The sequence below is a fragment of the Bos mutus genome, chromosome 24 (assembly GCF_027580195.1).
Source record: "Bos mutus isolate GX-2022 chromosome 24, NWIPB_WYAK_1.1, whole genome shotgun sequence".
Lineage (NCBI taxonomy): Eukaryota > Metazoa > Chordata > Mammalia > Artiodactyla > Bovidae > Bos > Bos mutus.
Window position 1 is genome coordinate 2,674,525 of NC_091640.1, and position 26,558 is coordinate 2,701,082.

The following is a 26,558-nucleotide window of genomic DNA, read 5'->3' on the forward strand; positions in this document are numbered from 1 at the left end:
CCACATTGAGCATTTCTTAGTGTCTGTTGACTATTATTTCTCTTGTGAACCACCTGTTCACTTAACTCGGTCAGTTTTTCACTGAGTTATTTATGATTTGTTGCTTTGTAAGAACATTTTCTTTATTAGGACAGTAGCTCTGTGCTCTGTTGTCTCAGATAACTTTTGGTTTCAGTTTAGTTCAGTTCAGTCCGACCCTTTGTGACCCCATGAATTACAGCATGCCAGGCCTCCGTGTCCATCACCAACTCCCGGAGTTCATCCAAACTCATGTCCATCGAGCTGGTGATGCCTTCCAGCCATCTCATCCTCTGTCGTCCCCTTCTCCTCCTGCCCCCAATCCCTCCCAGCATCAGAGTCTTTTCCAATGAGTCAACTCTTCGCATGAGGTGGCCAAAGTATTGGATTTTCAGCTTTAGCATCAGTCCTTCCATAGAACACCCAGGACTGATCTCCTTTAGGATGGACTGGTTGGATCTCCTTGCAGTCCAAGGGACCCTCAAGAGTCTTCTCCAATACCACAGTTCAAAAGCATCAATTCTTTGGCGCTCAGCTTTCTTCACAGTCCAACTCTCACATCCATACATGACCACTGGGAAAACCATAGCCTTGACTAGACGACCTTTGTTGGCAAAGTAATGTCTCTGCTTTTGAATATGCTATCTAGGTTGGTCATAACTTTCCTTCCAAGGAGTAAGCGTCTTTTAATTTCATAGCTGCAGTCACCATCTGCAGTGATTTTGGAGCCCAAAAAAATAAAGTCAGCCACTGTTTCTACTGTTTCCCCATCTATTTGCCATGAAGTGATGGGACCAGATGCCATGATCTTCGTTTTCTGAATGCTGAGCTTTAAGCCAACTTTTTCGCTCTCCTCTTTCACTTTCATCAAGAGGCTTTTTAGTTCTTCTTCACTTTCTGCCATAAGGGTGGTGTCATCTGCATATCTGAGGTTATTGATATTTCTCCAGGCAATCTTGATTCCAGCTTGTGCTTCTTCCAGCCCAGCATTTCTCATGATGTACCCTGCGATATTAAGAAGAGGTGGCAAGAATACACGGAAGAACTGTACAAAAAAGAGCTTCACGACCAAGATAATCATGATGGTGTGATCACTCACCTAGAGCCAGACATTCTGGAATGTGAAGTCAAGTGGGCCTTAGAAAGCATCAGTACGAACAAAGCTAGTAGAGGTGATGGAATTCCAGTTGAGCTATTTCAAATCCTGGAACATGATGCTGTGAAAGTGCTGCACTCAATATGTCAGCATATTTGGAAAACTCAGCAGTGGCCATAGGACTGGAAAAGGTCAGTTTTCATTCCAATCCCAAAGAAAGGCAATGCCAAAGAATGCTCAAACTACCGCACAATTGCGCTCATCTCACACGCTAGTAAAGTAATGCTCAAAATTCTCCAAGCCAGGCTTCAGCAGTATGTGAACTGTGAACTTCCAGATGTTGAAGCTGGTTTTAGAAAAGGCAGAGGAACCAGAGATCAAATTGACAACATCCACTGGATCATGGAAAAAGCAAGAGAGTTCCAGAAAAACATCTATTTCTGCTTTATTGACTATGCCAAAGCCTTTGACTGTGTGGATCACAATAAACTGTGGAAAATTCTGAAAGAGATGGGAATACCAGACCACCTGACCTGCCTCTTGAGAAACCTATATGCAGGTCAGGAAGCAATAGTTAGAACTGGACATGGAACAACAGACTGGTTCCAAATAGGAAAAGGAGTACGTCAAGGCTGTATATTGTCACCCTGCTTATTTAACTTATATGCAGAGTACATCATGAGAAACTTTTTATCTCTTTTCTCTTCTTCACTTTGTGTAAGGTCTTTTTGCTCCAGAAACATTCAAATAGCCTCCATCTAAGTTGTTTCTCAAAATCTGTATGACCGTAACTGATTTTTTTTTTTTTTTTGCATTTGAGCAAGTGAATGTGTGTGTGACAGGCCTTTTGATTTCTTACCTGATTATTGTTCTGTTGCTTCTTCTATTGATTCCTGAATAGATTTTGGATGTTTATTTAGGGCTTACCTGGTGGCTCAGGTGGTAAAGAATATTTTAATAGAAAATTAGTAATTTCTTTCAATATTATCACATTTGTTAATGTAGAGCTTTGAAGAACATTATATTCTTTTAATTCTCCTTACTTTGGTGGTCCATGGATTTAATTTCCCCCAGCTCCTACTTTATTTTTTGTTTTTGATTAGGCCAGCTTGTCAGTTTTCTCATTCATTGGGCTTATCAAAGAGCCAATTATTGACTTTATCAATTTTGCTGGGTTTTTTTCTCATTTGTAGTTACCTTTTAAAATTCAAGTTTAAGGCTTTTAAGGCTTTTTTGGTTACTTCTTGACTTGAATACTTCACGTACATGTTTTCTCTATTTTTAATCCCACAGCTGGTTACCCTTTCAGCTTTGTGTGTGCCCCATACATTTTGACACAGAGGGGTTCAGGAGAGGTTTGCAGTTGCCCCATGATCTTCTCCTGCCCCAGGAGTTGTTACGGAAAGTTCAAAATTTTCCAAATGGCTGATCTTTTGTTACTGTTGTTTTTGCTTTCACTTGGTAGTTTTTGCTGTCACATTATTATATCTGAAGCTTGGGAGACCTGCGCTGTTTCTGATTTATGGAACCGTTAGAGCCCATCTTTGTGGTCAGCATGTAGCTGCCTTATGTTCTATCCTTAGTTTAGCAAACTGGCGAGTACGGGGTCTGATGTTACATACTCGATAATCCCTACTGTTTCATTCACGTCTACTATTGTTTTTGCCTTTTTAATCTCTAGGTTTAAGAGAGATTTGTTAATTCTCCCAGATCCATTTTGTCTCCTGTGATCTATCCATGTATTCACTGGGGTGTTTGCTTTATGTATTTGGTTCTGTGTTATATGATTTTAACATGTAGGACAGCCTCATCATCCCTGATGGTTTCTTTTTTTACCCTTAATCATTATAATATGACTTTTGTGCAATTGAATACCTTTTTCAAACCATGAATTAAACTTTTAGTGATATTTCTATTTTCATTCTTGTTTATTTGCATTTTTCTGTTTTATTTTATCTATATGTTATCCAGCTTTTCTGAATTTCTTCATTTGGGGTGTCTTTTGTACAGGGCAAAGAGTTGGATTTAGTTGTTAAGCCCTTCATTGAGTCTTTTTAAATAAATAAGTTGATCCATTTATATTTTTTGCTGAAACAGATTAGATGTTCTTTCCTACTTAGAAAAACTTTTATCTGATTTTATGCTTTTTTTTATTTATTGGTAAAAGAATCATGTTTCTCTTCTTTAATCCTTGAAATCAGAAGATAGAAGGTTCTGTGTTTTCAGTTCTGTCAGTGGTTATATTTATAACTTTTGCTTAAACCCCTGTTTCTCAATTTATCGACTTCAGTAACAACATAATTTGACTTCCTCTTCAGGGAGGATGAAGAAATGAGAGCGCCTCTGTTCCCTTCCTCCCTTTCTTCATTTCTTCCCCTCTTCCCACGTGCTATTGTAATTCCTTTTCTGCATGTGGTTTTAGTCTACAATTGTAAATTTATTATTCTTATGTTGTATATAATGTCTTGTAAAAAATGTAACAATTGCATGTTTATATATACCTCACAAATACTTAGACTTGATTCTATCTACACATTTCTTTGCCTATTGGATTCAATGATCATTGTCAGATTTGTTTCATTTTTATTGTTTTGCGTGTGAGTTCTCTGAGTCACGTGTTTGACTGGATTCTTTTTCCCAGTAGATTGTAAAGGAGGTTGTGGTGAGGACTGGGGCCCTTGTGGAAGTTGGTTCTCTGAGGAGAGGGTGCTGGGTCAGGACGGAGCTGTGGGCAGCGGTCAGAGCCTCAGAGAGCCTGGAGGGCATGTGGGTGCATGTGTGTGCGTTTGTGTGTGTGTGTGTACACATACATACGTGTGTGAGGACAGCAGGTGGCGTCTGAGAGGTCTTTAAGGGCTGTGAGTGATCTTGAGGACGCTGGGCTCTCACCAGTTATGAGGTGATGGGTTCTGGGTGACCCCTCAGTGTCTGCAGCAGAGTGCTCACCAGAGCAGGGGACTGAGAGGAGTCCATTTTCAGAAGATGATGCTGGGCAGTGCTCAGGGAGGGTGGTACTCCGGGCAGACCAGTGACCATAAGACTGGAGAAAAGGGGGACCTGAGAGAGGTGTTGGAGGGTGCGATCCTGGAGACGTGGTGATGGTTTGGGCAGGTGGTAGATGGAGGGAGGCCCAGTGTAGACGTGGTGCGTATGGGGCCCGGGCACCACTGGGCCAGGATCACTGTCCAATTACCCCACACAGCTGTGTGAGGCCATAACATGTTCGGGAAGAGGCCTGACCGCTCTTGCGAGAATGCTCGGACAGCAGCGGCTTGGGCCTGCCGGGTCCCAGAAACACTTGGTGTTCCCCCTTCTTCCTCAGAAACGGACAGGTTACAGAGCACCCACTCCGCACACCGGCACAGTTAGGGCCGGAGAAGTGCAGAGGCCACGCTTCTCGTACAGAGAGCACGCCTCCTGGTGCAGAGACCACACCTCCCAGTGCAGACGCCATGCCTCTCTTAGAGAGACCACGAGTTCTGTTGCAGAGGCTATGCCCCCTGCCGCAGAGGCCACGCCTCCTGGTGCAGAGGCCACACCTCCTGGTACAGAGACCACACCCCCAATGCAGAGGTCTTGCCTCTTACAAAGACCACGAGTCCTGCCGCAGAGGCCATGCCTCCTGGTGCAGAGACCACACCCCCAATGCAGAGGCCACGCTTCCTGGTGCAGAGACCACACCTCCCAGCACAGGGGCCACGCCTCCCAGTAATGTCCCCATTTTCCAGTGCAGGGGCCTTGCCTCTCTTACAGAGACCACGCCTCCTGGTGCAGAGGCCACACCTCCCAGGAACCCCTGAGAGCACTGGCTCCCACCTCTTGCCAGGTGTCGGCTGGAGGATACAGTCTGGCCTTCTCTCCTTTAGTGCCAGGACACTGGTGGTAGAGGATGCCTGCCTTCTAAGTGCAGGAGGTTGAGGGTTTGATGAATGTCGTAACTTCTGAACTGCTGATACATTGTGCATACTGGTAAAATTATTCTTTGAAAATTCTTAATAGCAGTAATGTTTTTATCTGTTTCTAATTTCTTCTGGCCCATAGGTTGGTGAGAGAGACTGAAGTTCATGTCTTTGATGTGGGTAGAATAAGGCATTTGAAAGTTGTCTTTTAATTAATCAGCTTAGAAAAATACTTTTTAAGAAAATTACTTAAGAAGGAGAAAGGAATATAAAAGGAATTTAAAAGATCAGATTTATGGAACTTTATGGAAGCATTGTCAAGGGTAGGGTAAGCTATGCAGTATGTAGGATTTATATAAAATCACAGATAAGAAGTTCCTAATGTGAATTAGGTCAGAACTTCAGGGCTTTTGGCTTGAGGATGGTTGTAAAATATTTGTTACAAAAAATGAAGTGGATTAAAATTCTCAGAATAAACCAGAGAGCACAGAATAGGATTCGTATGGAATTTCGAGTCAGGAAGAAGTGGGACATTCCAAAGCTGATTTATAAAAGGGCTCCTTGGATCAGAACACCACACGGTGTCAGTTAAATGCTGCCTCTAAAATAACTTGAACTTGGAATTTCTCAAGCTGTTAGTGCGAAAAGAGTCACTGTGTGGAGGCATGTTTGTGTTGGATAGAAATATATCCTTAATGGAACTCTTCTTTCTGTATTCGAATTCAAATTGTATTCTGAAAACTCTTGACTTGCTCCAGAGTTAAGTTAAAATTATTGGGGGGGGGGGTGGAAAGGGACACTTTTCTGTCAGTTTTCGGCCCACAGAGTTCAGCAGAGCGCATGAAGTGTAACAGGGAATTTAGAGACAGGCTGTTCCAAATTTGGCATGAAAATTGGCTGCCTCATCTAGAGGAAAACTTTTCTAAACAGTTGGTGGGTTCTAGCGATGACCTCTGACATCGCAAGGTCTAATCCTCACTTGGCATAATACTGTTCCCAGCGCAACAGATTTTATGTAATTTTAAGAGTTGATTCTATAAATATTGTTCATTTATGTTTTGTGTTAAGACTCTTAAGGGAGTACAGTATTAAAACATTTTAAATGATTTTAAACATTTAAAATAGACACTTTTGCATTTTTTATTGTGGTAAAATATATATAATGTGTATGTGTGTGTAGTGTTTACTATTTTAACGATTTTTAAATGTACTCAGTGCTTACATTGGTTTTTAAATTAATGAATATTACTTGAAAGGAACATAAGGCAAATATGTGTGTTTTTCTAAGTACAGTGTGACTTAACCTTTCAGAAGCCAGGATTTGGGAAGAAAAGATGATAAAAAGAGAAAATGAACTCTCTGTTTAATCCCAGAATGAAGATTATATTTTTTAAAATATTAAAGTTTTGTGGTCAGGAGACGAAAATTACCCAAATCCCTTTTATCTAAAAAGTGAATCTCCTCCCTTGGCCCAACCCAATAATTTTATTTAGTTTCTTCTTACATTGAAAGAAAGCACTTTTCCCCTAAATGCAGTAGTGGAAACTGTTACTAGATTTTTGGTTCTTTCAATGTCGAAGGGAAAATATGTAAGCTAAAATCATGAGTACTTTCTTGTAACTGTCTAACTCTGTACAATACAGACATTCATAGATCTGTTCTCAAACTTATTTTTAAAAAGCCCTCTAAATATAAAGCTATAATGAGTGTAACTTTCTTAGCAATAGAAAAACAGGACACCAAATCCTTAATAATAATAAGTTTGGGTGTAATTTTGGGCTGGTGACCTCACCGTGCGGCACGGTTTACTAATTTTACATTTTGCCGGGAGAAGGCAAAACCTCTCTTAGCAGGCGAGGGAACTGTGCACACAGCCTGACTTGACTACATCAGCTATTTATGTTCAAGCAGACAGAGCTAAACCGGTGCAAAGACTGTAGCTTCAAGAAAAACTCTTCAAGAACGAACTTTAAATGCTTCTCAAACCGACAGGGGAGGTTGGAGGCTTGAGACCTGGAAGTTCTCTTTCAGCGTTCCTCCTTAGTCGTGTTACACTGAGACGGCCCAGGTCCCTCGTGGCTGGGGAGGCATAGAGAATGGGAAGGGGCCCTGGGACAGGCTGTACACCCTGCCTAGGCCCTCCTTCGAGGAGTAAACCGGATCGTTAACAGGTGAGGATGGATCAGCCTTTCCATTTATTCCCCCCAAGTGAGAGTTTATGTCACACAAATAACTAGTTTGGGTGGATCTCTTATTAAGTGGACGTGGATCTGCTCCTCATCACACACAGGGGACACTGCCAGCCTTAATCCTGGTGTCTCTAATTTCAGGTAAATGAATACACTTCTGCAAAAGTGGGGAGCAGAGGTTGATGGGCCGTTTCTTGCCCTTTCCAGTCCAGGAGTGCGTGTCTCACTTTCATGTTGTCTCAGGTGCCCTGGGAGGCCCCCTCCAGGTGCCCGTCTGTGTATCTGGAAGGGGTGCTGGGCAACCTGCGTGCAGATGGGTGCAGACGGGGCTCTGGCCCCGGAAATCCAGGGTCCCTCAGGGTGTCCCCTCATTCTCCAAGTACAAGTCTGGATCAGGCTGTGGGTGGGCTGTCCGTGCAGGACTGAGGGAGCAAGAAGTGACCAGGTGGTGGTCAGAAGCACTCAAACTGCCCCACATTGACTCCTACGTTGAATGGAGCTGCCTTGAGGGGCTGTGATGCTCGTGGCTGCCCTATCCACGGAAATGCATTTGTCCGGTAACAGAAAAAATCAGGAATTGAATGTACTGACAGTTTGAACGTGTCTACGGATGTAGGAAGTTACTAAACTTCTGCTTTGAAAATGAGGCTGCCTATGCGGATTGCCAAAGGCTTTTGAGGCTCAGACTGTAAGTTGATGTGACATGTCGTGTCTTTCTCAAGATCACGGTCAGCACTGGGACCAGAGCCTGGCTTTGCATCCCCTGACCAGCACTTGCTTCTGAGCCAGTTGTCACCTGCAGCCGGTGGGGAAAATGGTCACCCCTGCTCCCAGTTCTCAGTGGGCGGAGGGGAGGTGGGCTGGCAGGAGATCTGGTGGGAGGCAGTTGTTCTCTGAGGCAGAGAAATGGGACCTCCGGCCCTGGGTTCATGCTCCTCTGGCCCTGGGCTCCAGGTGATGCTCCCTGAGACCCAAGGGTGCCTCTGATGGACTCTGCGTCCTGGACACCAAGGCCCCAGGTCAAGCCTCTGGGGAGCCCTGTCCCGGCCTCTCTTTTAGTCTCTCCTTTGGAAATCTCGTCCTCAGCCCCTGCCCTGTCGGCCCCATCCTTGTTGCTGCTGGCCCTTGGGCAGGCGCTGCAGGTCCCTGGCCACGGGACATAGCTTTCTGTGTTCTTGGGAGCGTGACTGAGGTCACCCTCACGGTGAGGACTTCCGTTGCCTTGGCCTTCTCTGTCCACTTGTCCCTCCGGGTCCTCCTGCCCCCTGGGGCCTGCTTCCCAGCCAGGCTCGCCTCGCCAGCTCTGTTCCCCAGATGTGGGCTGTGAACCTGGAAAGTCCCCTCTGCCTTCCAGGTCTGCCTCAACATCTCCTCCGCATCTGCTGGAGCCCTCCTCCGCCCATGTCCCCTAGAGCCGACCACGTGCCCAGGGCGCCCCCCTGCCCTCCACAGGTACAGACACCCGGGTCTGATTTGACCCACCAGGCAGGGCTCTCTTCCGGATCCTCCCCCCACGTCCCAGGGCCCATGGGGTGAAGTGTGTGCGAAGAGAAGGGCCTGTGTGCGCATGTGGTCATCGTGGTGTGGGAGCCTAGATGGTCTGGGCTGCATGGGGTGACACGGGGGCACGGAGGCACAAATGCAGGAGGAGCCTGGGGGAAGCGTGTCCCAGGGTGACGTCATGGCCCCGAGTCGCATGGGGAGGCAGCCACACGGTCATGTGCTGTGCCTGTCTTCGGCTGGACCCCAACCCTGATTAATGTAATTAATATCCCACATCAAGAAACTGCGGGAGCTCGAATTAATATTTGCTCCCAAGGGACCTCAGCAATTTCCAGCAGTGCTCAAACGAGTCACTGGGGACCAGGAAAGTCAGAAGAGCAGTGGTTGGAAACCTGGGTGTTTTTAATCCAAAGAGCCTCTGTGTTCCTGCAGCTTGGATCGGGGTGCGGTGGGCACGGGAGCGTGGGCGGGACCGGGGTCTCTGCGGGCCTCCCTGCGTGCTCCAGCACATCACGTGCCTCTGGATCTAGAAGCTTCTCTCTGCCTGGTCCTCCCTTGGCCTTCGCCTTTCCGCCCCTGTTTCTCTCCTCCCTTTCATCTGCTGCGTTCTGCCGTCTTTATTTCCAAGGTGGTCTCTTAAATATCCGAGCGTGGAGCTCCAGCCTCTGTTTCTCCCTCACCAGAGCAAGGCACTTGGCCTCCCTGCCCGGCCACCTCCATGCTGTGTGACCTCAGCCAGGTGCTGGCCCTCTCTGTGTCCCACTTGCCTTATTCATAAAGTGGCCAGGATGACCGTAATTCCTTCGCAGGGGAGATGGGTTGATGGGTGGAATATGCTCATACCTGGCACCTGGAAAGCACTCAAAACATGTTAGCTGTTCTCTCCCGACAACTCAGTGACAGCTTCCCGGCGTGGGGGAGCAGGTGCCCTCAGGAAGATCTGGGAAAGAGGCGGCAAGGACCCTGGCTCTGCAGAGGCGGGTCCATCGTGTGCTTGGCAGGACCACACCAGTGGTGCTCACATCCCCTTTGTTGGGAGGAACCTGTGTCTTCCAGCTTAGCCTGGAGATGAGAACATGTCACCTGAGCGAGTGAAGAAAGGGAAATTACCATGAACTCCGATTTCCGGGGATCTCTGCCCGCTCTTGTCATTTATCAAAGAGTGTGTTTAGTTTATGATGGAGAAGCTAGACTTCCATGCACTGCTTGTGGCTCATGCAGCAGAAATACTTCATTTTAGACTTTAAAAGATGTTTGTAAGAGCTGTTCTTGTAGCTCGCTGTAAGATATGTCCGGCAGGACTTTCCGGGGGGGGGGGTGGAGCGGGTGGGATCACTAGCACACCTCGGTTGGAACTCCGCTCCAGTTCTCTGCTTTGTTAGCGCGGATGGCCAGGGCTGGGCAGCCTGGAGGTGCTGCCCTGAGATCCACGGTCCAGGATGAGCCACTCGGGGTGCAGTGTTCCTGGTGGGGCTCAGGAAGCTGCACGGCAGGTCTTTGCTGGCTATGCGCTGACAGCCGGCATTGACGGACAGTCAAGATTTTGAAACCAAAGAAGATGTGTGAGTCGCTCAGTTGCGTCCGACTTTTTATGACCCCATGAACTGTAGTCCGCCAGCCGCCTCTGTCCATGGGATTTCCCAGGCAAGAATTCTGGAGTGGGTTGGCATTTCATTCTGCAGGGAATATTATTGACCCAGAGATCGAACCTGGGTTTCCCACATTTACTGTCTGAGCCACCAGGGAAGCCCATGAAACAAAAGGCCCTGCAGAGTGTGGTGCAAGCGGAGAGGTTGAGGACTCTCAGTTTTACTGTCTGGGAAAACCTTGTGGGAAGGATATTTGCATATGAGTAGGATTTTTTTTGCCCACATCTGTGCAGCTTGTTGCTTCTGGGACAGTATTTTTGGGCAGAGGGCTTTTGAGAGGCACAGCACTTTGTTTCTTTCTTGTTGAAAAGCAATAGCAAACATTTCTTAAAAAGGTAATTACTTTAATACGGACTTCTGGTCATTTCAGCCTCTGAGAGGCTGGGAGTGTCTTCCCCTGAGCACCAGCGTCACCTCCACCCTCTGGGAAAGTCAGATTTGGTTCCGCGAGCATTCCTTCCTGTTTAATCCGTTGGACTTCTCTTTCGCAGTTGCGGATTGAGGACAGGCTAATAAGACCTGGTGTTACTTTGACCTTGGCATGGGACCGCTCTTCCCAGCTTAACTGGAAATGTGTTCAAAGGAGTCTGACGGTAAATAGAAAAGTAACTGAGTACACACACCTCGTGGTGAAGCCCTGTGGTCACCTCTGTTTTTGTTAGGACCGAAGGATCAGAGGGTGAATTCCAGCACAACTCTGCAGGAATCTCTCCCTGAGAGATAGCTGGGTAAGCAGCTCTGCAGAGAGAGCGTGGTGCGAGCGGAGAGGTTGAGGACTCTCAGTTTTACTGTCTAGGAAAGCCTTGTGGGAAGGATGTTAGTTTGCATATGAGTAAGATTTTTTTCTGCCTACATTTGTGCAGCTTGCTGCTCCTGGGACAGTATTTTTGGGCGGAGGGCTTTTAAGAGGCACAGACCTGCCCTCTCCCTGCTGGGAGGAGCCATCTCAGTGCCGAAAGCAATGATGTGATCAACTAGTTACAAACTCTGGGATGTCCCTATTTCCATCTTTGGTTTTATGGGTGGTCTTTACTGAGCAGGGCTGCACATCTTTCTCTGCACCCTGTGTGTAGCGGGGGCATGTGTGTGGACTCAGGCCTTTGTGGCTTTGGGGTTTTCACGAACAGACATTCTAGACGATCAAGTACGTTGCAGTTAAGGAGACTGTGGTGGTGACTCTTCTTCTTTCCCCAGTAATTGTGTAGGTTGTCCTGTGTGTAAAGTCATGAGATGGTTTGCTGTGAAGGAGATTCTGACTTTGAAGAACGGAAACTGCAGGGGATGTTGCTCGTCTGGGAGGATCGCAAGCAGTGCCTGGCGTGGCAATGGGCGTGCGTGTGACTGCATGGCTCCGTGTGGCCATGGCAGGCCCCCAACTGCCAGGGAAGCCTGGACAGCCCTGCCATGATGGAAATGCTCAGAAAAACATTTAGAAGCCCAAAGGAAAATACTAACTTTGATTTTAATCTGAAAGATATTATGATGCAAAATAAGGCAATAAGGGCAAGCTCATATGTGGCTCAAAACAGTAAGGGATTTACTTGCAATATGGGAGACTGGGTTTGATCCCTGGGTCTGGAAGATCCCCTGGAGAAGGGAATAGCTACCCACTCTAGTATGCTTGCCTGGAAAATCCCATGGACAGAGGAGCCTGGTGGACCACAGTCCATGGGGTCTCAAAGAGTCAGACACAACTGAGCGGCTAACACTATACAGTTTCTTTGTGGATTTGGGGAAATTGCCGGGTTTTCAGTGTCAAAGGAGGAAGCAGAAGCATTTCTTTAAGCAGTCGTCCGCCCCAGGGACTGAGGCCAGCATCCTGACTCGCAGGTACTGATGTCCGTGTGAGCCAGCCACTTGCCCAGGTGTGAGCGCCACCTGGTGGCTCGGCTGGCCCAGGTGGGCCCGCAGCAAACATCTCCAGGCTGCCGAATCCCCAGACCTGGGATGTGGGCTCACGCCCGGCCTCTGACCTCTCTCCTGTGCAGTGGCCTTGGTTTCTACGTGCTTCCACCTTGTTGCTGTTGTTTAGTCTCTCAGTTGCGTCTGACTCTTTGCTTCGACCTTGAGTTTTACGCTGTTACCGAATCTTGGATTTGGGTTGGAAAGAAGAAGGGACCTGAGTTCGCTGAGAGCCTACGAGGTCCTGGGCACTGGCCCAAGGACCTTGTGGACACTTCTATTTTACATTTGTGAGACAAGATTCCCTGGTGGCTCAAAGAATCTGCCTGCAGTGCAGGAGACCCAGGTTTGATCCCTGAGTTGGGAAGATCTTCTGGAGAAAGGAATGGCTACCTACTCTAGTGTTCTTGCCTGGAAAAAGAGGATCCTGGTGGGCTACAGTTCATGGGGTCACAAACAGTCAGACAGGACTGAGTGACCAACGCCAAAGATGAATTTCTCACAACTGCAGAAGCTGTGGGTGACAGATGACTCTCTCTTCTAAAGGCCACGTTACACAGGGCTTCTCAAAGGCGTGGGTCCAGGCACGTGAGATGCTGACCCCTCTGGCCCCCCCCGCCCCGCCCCAGGCCTCCTTCACTTGGCCGCATGTGGGATGGATGGTCCTGTTTTCCAGGGGCCGCTGTCCTGAGAGTTGGGGGAGCAGCCATGGTTCCCAGAGGAGTGTCCCGCCGCCCCCCTGCAGCGGGGGCCTTGGTGGCGGTGACCAGTGTCCAGTTCTGTGTCAGAAACATCACTGAGGAGTCTGGTGGTGAAAGTCTGTTCTGCCCTCCTCGTGGCTTCCAGAAAGACAAGGCGCAAGGCAATGATACATGGTGAACGGAGGCAATCATGTACCATGGATTCTGTGGTGTGGGAATCACAGCTCTTGTTTTAATGCAGCTTCTGTCCGGGGACGGGCCCCTTGTTCGGGGGAGCAGTGGTGCCCAAAAGGCCACTGAGGAACAGGTCAGTATCTGTGACCTGGCACCAGGCGTCTCTGGGCTCCGATGCTGGGACTCACCAGCTCGCATTGGGCTACTTGGGGTTCGGAAGGAGCTGGAGCTCTGGGCTCGTCATTGGGTTTGCTCACTTCTCTCGCCAACAAGTCCCCGGCGATGGTTCAGACTCGGATTTGGATCCTCGTCGGTGAAGTGGTACAGCTGCTGGTCACGGGCTCAGGAGGGTGGACGGGTTCCGCTGGACCGAGGCTGGTTCGGAGCGAGAGTGGAGGAAGCACCTGCCACTCAGGCAAGGAGGGGTGGGGAGACACAGCATCTTCCTCTGGGAGTGGGGAGCCCTGTGAAGGCATCTCAAGTTGAGGGGAGCTGCTTGCTCCTTGAGCTGGACAGGAACTGTTAGTCACCCTCGCGCCCAGTCTGCTCGGGAGGTCAGGGCGGCTTCTGATCGTTAGTTGTGTTTATCACGTAATGTGACAGAAGCTCATTTAGACGGTTGAGTTGGGAACGCGTAGATTGCATTTTGTTTCGAATTGCGTGGGCAGGACACGCAGGTCCCGCTGTTTTCTTTCCCAGGCCTGTGTAACTTTTCCTGGATCAGGGTGTCCATCACCTGGACGCAGCCCCCGACAGCCTGGTAGCCGCTGGCCTGGCTTTGGATTGTCTGCCACCAGTGCCCACGTGGCCCTTCACCTGTTCTGGGCAGCTTACAGCACCTGGCTGAACAGAGGAAAACCCCGTCGAGAAAGGGCGTCTGGGGTCTGATGTGTAGTAGAGAGTGGAGGTGGGGAGTGAAGAGAGGTAGGGGCACCCCAGCGCCCTTCAGTGTGGACCCGGTTCTGAGCCGGAACCAGACGGACGTGGTCGCTGATTAGGGATCTTGGCCTATGGGTTTCTGGAAAATGTTTGCAGCACCTGCTTTGCCCCTTGCTGCCTCTCTGTTCACCGCAGGCCTGTCCTGAGCTCAGAAGCACAGCTCTTCCCAAATATTCAGGCTCGACTGCCAGTGGAGAGACTCCATTTCAAGTGCGATACCATTTCTCTCCAGGGACCAATGGGGTGGGGCTGGGAGCTCTGAAATTTAAAAAAAAAAAAGGAAAAACTTGATTGTATTTTATATTTACTGTTTCCAAAAGCTGATGCTGGGTAAGATGCTTCAACTTAGGAAAAACACTTCCGTCCTCATTTCTGCAAGTTCGTCTATGACCTTGTGCAGAATTTTCTTAACTTGAGTAGCTGAATCACACAATAACGTTATTGTGGGGGTTGGAAGTGGATTTTTGTTTGTTTATTCTTTTATCCTTGCAGGGAAAGTATAGACAGTCTTTTATCTGCAGAATTCAGAACTTGCAGAGAGGTGTCATTAACTGTGCTTGAAAGTATATTTTTAGACAGGAAGGAGGATACGTCCTACAGCCATGTGACATCATGTTCTTGTCAAGAATTGTGCTTTGTAAACATTCTCTGCTAGATCACTCTCCTTAAGAGGCTGGAATATCCAGCTGCTTGGGTTAGTGATAAACCAGGTCATGTTACAGTAGTTGTTGGCAGTCGTGGATCTGAAAAACTTAAACTGGTTATGGTATATGTGCTTTATATAGGAAAGCATTTGGGGAAAGATTTGTCCTTTTGTTGGAGAAGGAAATGGCGACCCACTGCAGTATTCTTGCCTGGAGAATTCCATGGACAGAGGAGCCTGGTGGGCTACAGCCTATGAGCTCGCAGAGTCGGGCACAGCTGGGCAACTATCACTTACTCACTTGTCCTTTTATAATTTTGACCCTCTTACAGTATCGATTGGTGTCGGTACAGTGGTAAACAGAATCTTAAATAACTTCTTGTATGAGATGCCTTTCTGCTGTCCTGCCAAAATGGACTCAATTCAGCGTACCCTTACAGAAAATGCTTGTAAGCTGTTGCTTAGAATTTAGTACAATTGCTTCTTGAAGTATTTATCTGCTGTGTGCTCCTCACAAGGCATTTCTGGGGCTGAGTTCTGTGCTCACAGAACTACCCCGGAAGGTAATGTTTAACAGGGTGGTTTATGGCTTACTGCACGCAATTATCTCCCTCTGTATTCTTGGGCTCAATTCTTTCTTTTACTCGATGGTGGGGACTTCCAGGTGCTTTCACAGAAGCACAGAAGAATGAGATAATATTTGAGAAGTATGAATGGCGATCTGTTTTCTTATACTGGGAGAGAAATGCTGCTTTTAAGTAAAAGGCTAGAAAGCAGGTCAGTGTGTGTGTGTTGGGGGCAGATATTGCCCTTGCTGTTGATTTACATGAAATAGGATGCAGCTTATTTCTAGAAGCAAATTTCAGTTAAAATGTATTTATTATACAATGAGTTAATAGGTGTTTCAAAAAGGTGTGTCATTAGACCAGGAAGTGTTCCACAGTAAGAAAGTATAATGTGTCTGCCTATGACTGTTTTGTTTTCACCACTGATTAATTTCTAAAAAAAAAAACTAAAATTGGACACCAAATTGGTGGCAGTTTCTACACGTTTGAGGTTTGCCTGAGTAAAGACCTCTAAACAGGATTTTCCCTGCCGTTTGTCTAAGGCCTTCTGGTGATCCATGTTTGTTTTAAAAAAGAAACTGATGAGTCCTCATTTTCTCGGTATCCATGAGTTTCCAGTGTTTCTGAGTTAGTGGAAATGGTGCCTTTCATCGTCTCAGTGCAGGATGGAAAAAGAGTGAAAGTAAAAAACTTGTGCTTTTGTGGCTGCCGAACTGAATAGCGAGTGATTTTCCTGTATTTTTTTAATAAAGCCCTTGGGCGACGACAGATTTTGGGGAGCCGCCCAGCTTGGGGGAGATACAGTTCTGAGCTCCTGGAAACCCGGCTCTTATTGGAAATGTTGACAAGATCATTAACTACTCAGCCGTGCGGGGCCCTCCAGGAAGCTGGGTTTACCGCCAGATCGCCAGCTCTTTGTGGTGGACTTGGGGCTCCGGCAGGACCCCTATCTGCAGGAGACTGCAGAGCAGCCTCTGGCTCCAGAGACTTTTCTCCCCCACACCTCCCCTCCTTTTCCAGTTTTGTGAAGTTTCCTTTTTAAAGGATAAATAGATTGCTAAGGCCACTATTTAATATGAGACTTGGGAACTAGTAAATAAAAAGCTTTGCTGGATTCATTTTGGAGAGTAGCAGAAAAAGCAAGTAAAAGGACCCCTGTTTCCTTTTGAGATTAAAAAAAAAAAAAAATCCACCATCTTTATTTTCACGTGGATGCCTCGTTCTCAGGCTTCACTGTTTTGGTTTTTCCAGAATATGTTACTAATGGCCAGGAAAGAATATTCACAAGTCCTTCCCTGTTTATTCTGGGCCTTTTCTGAATGTAATCAATAATTATATTGTGTATGCATCTGCTTTTGTTGTTCCCCTGTAAGGTCAGAGCTGACTGCGAGTTTTTGTATTTTAGTAAAAGGACATGTGGGCAGCTTATATGTTCACATTAATTTATATTTCCTTTAGCAAGGGTCTCGGTAGGCTGTCTTTACTGTTAGGGGATGTTCTTGTCTCTGGAGGCAAAGATGGCATCTCTGTCTGCTCAACCAGTAATGTACTGGGTTTTTGACACATTGTGGTAAACAGCCTCATCAAAGATACCCTACTTCTGGAATGACGCTGAGGTCTTCTCTGCATTTCCGCGTGAATGGGTGGAAGATTCAGAGGCTATGGCCTGAGGTACAAGAATAGAAATGAGTCTTGTTTTTAAGTGACCGCAGAGTTTAGTAAATAAACCCTTATCACAGATGGTTACATGTGGAGATTCGCGTTGACATTCACATTGGTTTATTTAGGCCTGCCAAATAATCTAAAGGAAAGCTTTGTTTAGGAAGATGGACTTTTATCACCATCGTGTCTGTGGCCCGGTCAGGTCACCTCGTGTTCCGAACAAAGCATTTTTCAGGTTTACCTTTAAAACGAGTGCTTTTGGCAGAAAAGTCCGAGCACGTTGCTCTCTGGCTGCCGGGTGCAGGGGAGTGTCCCCAGGCGCTGGGACGTCAGTGTCCTCCTCCGCTGGGGGAGGCCAGCGGGCTTCCCAGTGAATGCCCCGATTCTCGGGGTCGCCGCCTCCGCTTCGCCTTGTGTGAGTGGAGCTCGCTCATAATAGATCATTGACCGGCCTGAGCCAGGCGGCCCGAGGCCCTCGCGCCGGGCGGTGAATGCGCCGCTTCACGGGCGGCCCGGACCCGGGCTGGGGGCGATAAGCCGGGATTGTTCATCGGGCTCAGACCGGCGCGTGGGGAGAGGGCCCCTCGTCGTCGTGACGGAGCCCTCCGCGGTGGCTCAGAGAAGGGCCTTCTGTCTCCGCGGTAGACGAGACCGTGCGGGGTGTCAATGGTGTGTGTTCACTCCCGGCTCGAATGCCCCAGGCTCGCTGGGAAGGCCCCCGCCTTGTCCGCTGGAGGGCAGGTGGGCGTCTCTGAGACCCACGGGCCCAGCCCCAGGAGAGGGTGCCCACTGTCGCCCCGGAGGCCGCTCTGGGAGTTGTGTGACCTGCCTTCCGGAGCCAGAATACCGTCAGTATCCTGAGCGGCCTGCCTGTCTGCCCCGAGCTGTCTCCTTCGTGAGGGCATCTGACCCTCAGCACCGACTCCTCAGTTTCCACTTTTTCCATCAGCGCCTCCCCAGTGGCCCCCCCGCCGTGAGCCCAGCCCTGTCCTTCCGCCTCGGAAGCCCCCACCCCAAGGTGACCCCGGAGAGGAAGGGAGGGGAGACCACAGGGCGCCTGCAGCCCAGCTGGTTCTTAGCGTCACAACGTGGTTAACCCGGACTGAAGGGACTTGGTTTGCAGCAGCTGGAGCCGCAGCTTTGCCTCTGTCCAGATAGCAGCCCAGACCCAGGACAGGAAGTGCCCTTCTTCCTGCAGCTCCAGGTCTGGAGTCTGGTTTGAGTCCCTTTAAAGAAACGCTCATCTTTTCCCCACCCCCACCCCCAAACTTGAAACTTTTTATTTCGCTTGGGGTTATAGCCTATTAGAAGCTTCCAAGATGGCGCTAGTGGTAAATAACCTGCTTGGCAGTGTAGGAGACTTAAGATTTGAGTTCCATCCCTGGGTCGGGAGGATCCCCTGGAGGAGGGCATGCAAACCCACTCCAGTATTCTTGCCTGGAGAATCCACATGGTCATAGGAACCTGGTGGGCTACAGTCCATAAGACTGCAGAGAGTCAAACACAACAAGCGATTTAGCATGCATGCGTGGGTAGCCAATTAACAACCTTGTGGTAGTTTCAAGTGAACAGTGAAGGGACTCAGCCGCACATATACATGTACCCATTCTCCCCCCAACCCCCTCCCACCCAGGCTGGCACAGAACATCGAACAGAGTTCCGTGTTGCATGGGTCTCTGATTCCTTTCTCAGGATGGGACCTGGATAGAACAGATTTTGATGGTTTTGGGAGAAATGAATACAAAGCTTTGTGTTGGTGAACTTCACAGAGCAGAAAATGGCGACATTTCCTGTTGAGTCAGGGCTGAGCTTACTGTGTGAGAATATAGGACATTCTACCTTCTCCCCTGATAGTGCTGCACTGAACCGGTCAGAAGGTGACTGTTGAGGGAAGAGAAACCGCAGCAGCCTTGCCAGATTTTTGCCCTGGGACGTGATGGGAGGGTCTTCCTGAGCGCCCATGTCCTCGTGCCTGACTTTGCCCTGTTGGCACAGAGGCTGCACCCCACGGAAGTTTGGGGGCGTCCCTTGAGCGTCAGCAAGCAGCCTCCTAAAGTAAATGCTGCCTTCAATTGGAAAGTTTCATATTATTCACATGATTTTTTTTTCCTTTGAGTTTTGAATACTAGAATTTAACAAAAGGTAATTTTCCCAAAGTGCATTGCTTAGAGACCCCTGCGCTTCCTGGGGCCTGGAGAGGGAGAGGGGAGACAGGTGAGGGGGAGGGCCCACCCGCCCCACCCAGCTGCCCCAGAGCAACTCTGTTTCCCATTGTGTTACTTAACCAGAGTTGCAAGGAGTTACTATTTTTTTTAGCTTCTTTCGTGAAAACTATCCAAAACCCCTAAAAATGGACAGAGTAAGGGAAGAGCCTCTATAGCCCACCGTCCAGCCCAAGCACTTGTTAATGGTTTGACGTATTTGCCTGCTCCTCTCTTTTGTAACCCACCTCCAAAGTATTTGATTATATACCCTGCAAAGCTAGAAATGTTCTCCTGTATTACTGACCTAACAGAACAGTAATTCTCAAATATAGTCTAATATCCCATACTGTATGGGGCCTGGATGGAGCTAGAGCAGGTTGGATCCTGTGCACTGTGGACGATTATAGCTGTTGGGGGAACACTGTGTAATTGTATTTAATAACCTCTGCAACAAACCCTCCAGGGTCCAGTGAATACACAGGGGTTGCTGTTTAGCCATTTCCAACCTAGCTTCCTAAACTTTCATTTCCCCCTTTTGAACCAAACAGTGTCACTGTCAGGGACTCAGTATCTTTGCGTGCTGCACTGCCATTTCATTAATTTATTTAATGATTATTAATAACAACACCTACTATATGTTGACCATGTATAATGTGCTAAACATTGCACCTTGCCTGCATTTATCCTCACAAAAATAATGCAGTTCACATCACTATCATTTACACTTTAAAAAATGAAAAAATGGACCAGGGACTTAAAAGGCTGAGACACTTGCTCCCAGTCACACGGCTGATCCCAGGGAGTGGCAGAACTGGGTTTGGATCTTGGGTAGCCCAACCTCAGAGCTCATGGTCTAGACTACCTGTCATGGTGCTGTGATGCCCGCTGCCTACTTGTCTCCGATCTGGCATCAGGATTCAGTGGTACTTGGCGAACTGGCCTTCTCACTGTAGGATGCCTAACCCACGAGTGACCCGTTAAAGAAGCTGTTACAGAACCATGTCCAGACAGGCACTGGAATTGGTCCAGGGCTGGCGAGGGGGGAGAAGCAACGTGGGTCTGACCTGGTCACAGGGCAAAAAGGGGTCAGGATGGTGCGGAGAGACCACACCTGAGAAGGTGGGCAGTGCGTAGGACCCGCACGCCTGAGGGCCCAGAGGCGGGAGTGAGCAGATGTGCAGCGGGGTGTGGGGCAGGCACAATCACTGGCTGAGAGCCCAGGGACCCCAGTGATGGGGGTTCAGGCCTTTAGGAGCCCACTGCGGGGAGTCTGGGCCTCATCTTCCTGGTGTGAAAAGCCTGCGACGAGCTGAAGTCTGAGAGAGGCCCCCAGCTGGGAGGCCCACGTGGGTGTGAGAGAAAGGCAGGCGTGTAGGTTTAGGTGTGAAACAGAGGTCCAGCCCACAGGATGTTGGGGTCACTCCTGGCTGGGGGTGAGGGGCGAGGAGCTCGTTCTGAAGGCCCGTTGAGCCCACAGCCCCCTGCTCCCAGGCTGCCTGGGCTTCCTGGGCAGGTCATCGCTGCCCACCCTGCCCCGTGGCTGCCGTGTGGCTCCGTGTTCCTTTCCGACATCTGGGACCTGCAAAGGCAAGCCTGTTGCTTGGTTACCCGTGTGTGTAGGTCCCCAACGTGGCCTGGCACCCAGTCGGCCGTCAGGGACTGTGATGAAACCCTCGCTAAGTTGCCCGACGACCGCGCAGTGGGGCTTCCACCGGGGGAGCGGTTCCTGGACGGGGGTGGGATGCAGACCGTGGTCGTGTGTTGGTTCCTACAGGTCTGACAGCTCGGTGGTCACAGGGCATTTCCTCCTGGTGTGTGTCCCAGGTCCCTGCCTGCAGGGCTTGTTCAGAAAGGCCTTGCTGTCGGCAGGGGAGTGGGGGCGCTCGCTGGGTCCCGGAGCCTGTTCTCAGGGTCGCCGGGGGCCCTGCAGGAAGTGACTTCTCCGCGTGGTGTCTGGTCCAAGACTCAGTTCCCAGGGTCCTCACTTACAGGAGTGATTTATTCGCTGAAACATTTACCCACAGATTAAACGTATCCCAGCTCCAGTGTCAGCAGTCTTGAGAAAGTCGACGTATTTCATTTGTGCTGTGCAGGTGTGAGAAGAGAGTCTCTCTAAGGCATGGCAGTGCCTCACATATATTCATTTCGACCTGCTGCTTTGCTGTTTGTGCCTTCACAGGATCATTTCTTAAAGTTTAGCGACGTGTTTTATTTCCAAGATGTTGATATTTTGCCCTCTCTTAAAACCCCCATCCCTATGATATGCATTTTTAAGTTATGAATACAGAGTTATATTTTCTTTAATAAATATTTTACTTTTTATTATTGTAGTTATCAAATAATATCGTTATCGTTGTTTTGTCCCTAAGTCGTGTCCAACTCTTTTACGACCCCATGAACTGTAGCCCGCCAGCCCCTCTATCTATGGGATTTCCCCCCTAGAATACTGGATTGGGTTGCCAGTTCCTGCTCTAGGGGATCTTCCTGACCCAGAGATTGAATCTGAGTCTCCTGCATGGCAGGTGGATTCTTTACCACTGAGTCACTTGGGAAGCCCATAAAATAATATAGGTATATATAAATACAAATACTTATATAAATATAAAATTGCCTAACCTTTTCAAAAAGAAACTTACGTAAGGCATTTTTAAAAAAGCAGCTTCAAACTGTTTGTTACATTCCTTTGAGAAACACACACACACACATACACACATACACGGAATGATGCGCTGGAAATCTATTTTAAAACCCTAATCAGCAAGCCATTTTCATGCCTAAACAATTAAATTACAGGCTTGTCTGGCAAGTTCCCAATTACAGCCTTGGAAAAACTTTGTAATACAACAACAAAAGTGGTTCTTTATGGGCAAAATGTGACTCCGATGGGGCTGTGCTTCATGTGTGTATGTACATGGGTCGTGTGTCAGCTAAACACATGTAACATGCATTTTCTCTGCCCTCTTCCTAACGTTTGTGTTGTTAGAAGTACGGAAGGTCTGAGTAAAAAGCTCACATTTATTGACGCGCTTTATAAGGCTAGTTATCTCAGGTTAATGTGTTGTAGGAAAAGTTGAAGCACCAAGTCGCACATGGCGTGCGTTTGCCTGAGAGAGTGCAATTGCGGCTGTTTAGTACCTGGATGTATTTGCTAAAAACTTCTCTCAAAGGGCAGTGTTTGGAGGAGGACCGCTCACTACCAGAGACCCCAACCAGGGTTGAGAAACCATCTGAGACCCTCAGGCTCATGGAGGCTGGGGATGGTTCAGTCGCTCAGTGGTGTCTGACTCTTTGTGATCCCATAGACTACAGCCTGCCAGGCTCCTCTGTCCGTGGGATTCTCCAGGCAAGAATACTGGAGTGGTGTGCCATTTCCTCCTCCAGGGGGATCTTCCCAGTGCAGGGATCAAACCTGAGTCTCTTCCATCTCCTGCATTGGCAGGCAGATTCTTTACCATAGTGCCACCTGGGAAGCCCAGTGCTATGGAATATGGGGCTTGTAAGGTCCTCCTGAATCTTCTAAATGGGACTGCCGCCCATTTGCATTTTTACATTGGAAGTCCTGATGACACCATTCTTTTCTTTTGGGGAAAAGAAGTGATGACCCGTCTTAAGCAGCGATTTTTGCTTGCAGCTAAAAAGAACGATCGTGAAGATTATTGATTGGGCCACTGACTAAGGAAAGCCAGTTGTGGGAAATTCCATTTTGACTCTTTCTTTAAACGTTTGCAGGAAACTTTGTGAGTCAACCGTGGGCTTCAGGAAAGGGGTCACTTAGTGGTGGAGCCAGTTTTGTTAACGTTATGATTTCCTTAACGATAATGGTGTTCTGAGCTTAAGTGGTCATTACCCTTATGGTGTTTTTCCATTTTCCCCCTCCAAATATTTTTAAGTTCTTTAAAAAGACATCCCAGGTCATTCTCAGAGGGACAGCAGGGCTTAGTGTTGAATGATGGGGGTGGGCAGAGAAGTGGAAAACAAAAGAGAAAGAAGAGCTTATTGTGCTGGTTGACGGGCACCATGGACACCTTGCCTAAGACTTTTCCTGTAAATTGCAGGACCCTGCTGCCTTTCGCATGAAGCTTTTAAGCTAGTTTTTCAGGAAGCCCAGATAAGAAATGAAAAGTATATTCTCTAGCATTGGGTTTCTAGAGTGGAAGCATCTAGTCTTTGGCTGGGAGGTCGAAACTAAACATCAAGGCTGTAATAAGGAAACAAAATGTGAATTTCTCTGGCAGCAAAGGTGCCAGCATTGCTTCCCCCCGCCCCCATGGAAAGGAGGACAGTCCAGCCGCATCCTTGGGATCCAGGTGAGCCTGGATGCTGGCTGGGACCACCTGAGCCGCCTCTCCTGCCTCTGCTAGAGTGGATGGGGCTGCGCTTACAGTCGGTCCTCTTTGCTCTGTGGCCAGCTGGGAGGCTCCTGGTAGTAGAAGCGAGGCCCCAGTGGGCAGGTGTCTCACTGTCTGTGACTGTTGGCTTGGCCTGTGCCCGGGGGTCTGAGTGGCCCTCGGAAGCTGTGCTTTGCAGGGGGCTTCCTCATGTCCTTTCCCGATTCTCAGCACCTGACAGGTGAGGGCATGCCCAGATGGGAAGGACATCTCCTGAAATTCACGCCCTGGAAACAGGAGTCAGCTCTACGGTCAGCTCTGCCCACACCTGAACAGCAAAGTTGGGGTCTCTGTGCAGAATCCCCAGAGCAGCCTCTTGGCTCTGAGAGCATTTCACTTTCTGTGGTCCCAATCTGCAGGGAGGAGCAGAGAGGAAAGGAACACTGGCTACAGAAGGACTGTTTGGAGATTGGAACAATTCTTACCCGTAGAAATTTTCATTTAATTTCCAGGTGCATTCATAGGTTGCCTTTTATGATCCCTAATCAGCTGAGTTTTTCTTGTTCCATGAGTCTTGTCTTTGTGCCTGGGTTTCAGATGTTTAGTTCTCATGAATTGGAGGTTCTGATATTTAACATCCTTTATGGACCAACTTGGGGCTTCCCAGGTGGTGCTAGCGGTAAAAAACTTGCCTGCCAATGCAGAAGATGTAAGAGACATGGGCTCCATCCTTGGGTGGGGAAGATCCCTGGAGGAGGGCATAGCAACCCACTGCAGTATTCTTGTCTGGAGAGTCGCATGGACAGAGGAGCCTGGCAGGGTACAGTCCAGGGAGTCGCAAAGAGTCCGACACTACTGAAGCGGCTTAGCACCCACGCACGCACGCAGGGACTGATATCTGTGACGATAAATGACTAGCACGCAGTCAACTACAATGATTTATTTTAACGATTTAGCACAGTTATTACCAGTCATTAATTGTTTAGTGACTGATCTTTTAAAGGAAACAGCTGCTCGTTGGTCGGTTTAAACTTTGCTGGATGCTTCTTTTCTTTAAATAGGCCGGGAATGGGATTCAGAACAAGCAGTGTGTAGACGTTATATATCCGCGGACGTTATGGGGCCGCTGTTCCCGCGGGGAAGCCTGGTTCCTAAGGCCTTTGTGTCTTTTCTGTTCCAGGTGCTCGCCGCCAGCGCCATGCTCTCCAGGTAGGACACGCCCGCCTGCAGGGCAGGCGCACCTCTGCAGCGGGGCAGCGGGAAGCATCTTCTCGCCTGAACATGGAGAGATAAGGCGTCCTTCGGCAGGCAGGCCCGCGTGACCAGGAGCTGTGCCCGCCGCGGCCGTCAAGATGGAGCGCTCCCGGGAGGCCGAGGCGGAGCTGAGAGGGGGCCGCAGCCCGTCCAGGGCCAGCCGGAGCCCCGAGGCGGACGGGGACAGGGCGCTGAGCCACAGCTGCTGTATCTGCGGCAAGACCTTCCCCTTCCAGAGCTCGCTGTCCCAGCACATGCGCAAGCACACGGGCGAGAAGCCCTACAAGTGCCCCTACTGCGACCACCGCGCCGCGCAGAAGGGCAACCTCAAGATCCACATCCGCGGGCACCGCGCGGGCACGCTGACCCAGGGCCGCGAGCCTGAGGCGGCTGAGACGCGCGTGTCCGAGGGGCTCGGCGGTTGCACCAGCCCCACCAAGAGCACGTCGGCCTGTAACCGCATCCTGAACGGCGCCACGCAGGCGGACACCGGCAAGATCCTGCTGCGCAGCACGCGGAAGGAGGCGGAGGGCGTGGCGGCGGGGCAGTGCGCCTTCTGCAAGAGCAGATTCGAGCGCAAGAAGGACCTGGCGCAGCACGTGCAGCAGGCGCACAAGCCCTTCACGTGCCGCCTGTGCAGCTACGCCACCCTGCGCGAGGAGGCCCTGCTCAGCCACGTGGAGAAGGATCACATCGCGGCGCAGGGGCCGCGCGGAGACGCTTTCGCCGAGAACGGCAAGCCGGAGCTGCCGCCCGGCGAGTTCCCCTGCGAGGTGTGCGGCCAGGCCTTCAGCCAGACCTGGTTCCTGAAGGCGCACATGAAGAAGCACAGGGGCTCCTTTGACCACGGCTGCCACATCTGTGGCCGGAGATTCAAGGAGCCGTGGTTCCTGAAAAACCACATGAAGGCGCATGGCCCGAAGGCGGGGAGCAAAAACAGGCCCCGGAGCGAGCTGGAGCCCGTGGCCACCATCAACGACGTGGTGCAGGAAGAGGTGATTGTGGCCGGCCTGAGCCTCTATGAAGTCTGCACCAAGTGTGGGAACCTGTTTACGAACCTGGACAGCTTGAACGCGCACAACGCCATCCACCGCCGGGTGGAGGCCGGCCAACCACGGGCCGCCGTCGGGGAGGGCTCAGCGCCCGGCCCCGCCGATTCCCAGCAGTTCTTCCTTCAGTGCCTGAACCTGCGCCCGGCGGCCGGCACGCCCACCCGCGGGCAGACTGGGCGGCGCGTGGCTGAGCTGGACCCGGTCAACAGCTACCAGGCCTGGCAGCTGGCCACCCGGGGCAAGGTGGCCGAGCCGGCCGAGTACCTCAAGTACGCGGCGTGGGACGAGGCGCTGGCCGGGGACGTGGCCTTCGACAAGGAGCGACGCGAGTTCATCCTGGTGAGCCAGGAGAAGCGCAAGCGCGAGCCTGAACCGGGTGCGCAGGGCCCCCCGCGCAAGAGGGCAGGCGCACCCGGGGACCCCGCGCCTGGGCCCCCGGATCCCCGGCCCGCCGCACGCCCCAGCCGCCGTGCTGCCGTCCCTGCCGGCCACGGCAAGTCGTCCGAGTGCTTCGAGTGCGGCAAGATCTTCCGCACGTACCACCAGATGGTGCTGCATTCGCGAGTGCACCGCCGCGCGCGCCGCGACCGAGAGCGCGACGGCCCCGGGGACCGTGCGCCGCGTGCCCGCTGCGGCTCCCTCAGCGAGGGCGACTCGGCCTCTCAGCCCAGCAGCCCTGGGTCGGGTTGCGCCGCCGCGGACTCCCCGGGCTCGGGCCTCGCTGATGAGGCTGCCGATGAGAGCGGAGAGGAGGCCCCGGCCCATCCCACAGCAGGTGA

General features: G+C 50.0%; 1 protein-coding gene across 7 annotated transcripts in view; it reads left to right on the forward strand.

The window, feature by feature from the left end:
- Positions 1–26,558, forward strand: part of ZNF516 (zinc finger protein 516) — a 100,464-nt gene that overhangs the window by 20,170 nt on the left and 53,736 nt on the right. For all 7 annotated transcript variants that reach the window (XM_070362038.1, XM_070362039.1, XM_070362040.1 and 4 more), the window contains exon 2: positions 24,654–26,554. In XM_070362038.1, coding sequence (XP_070218139.1) covers positions 24,826–26,554 — 1,729 coding nt within the window. In that variant the 5' untranslated portion in view covers positions 24,654–24,825. The remainder of the gene's footprint in view (positions 1–24,653; positions 26,555–26,558) is intronic.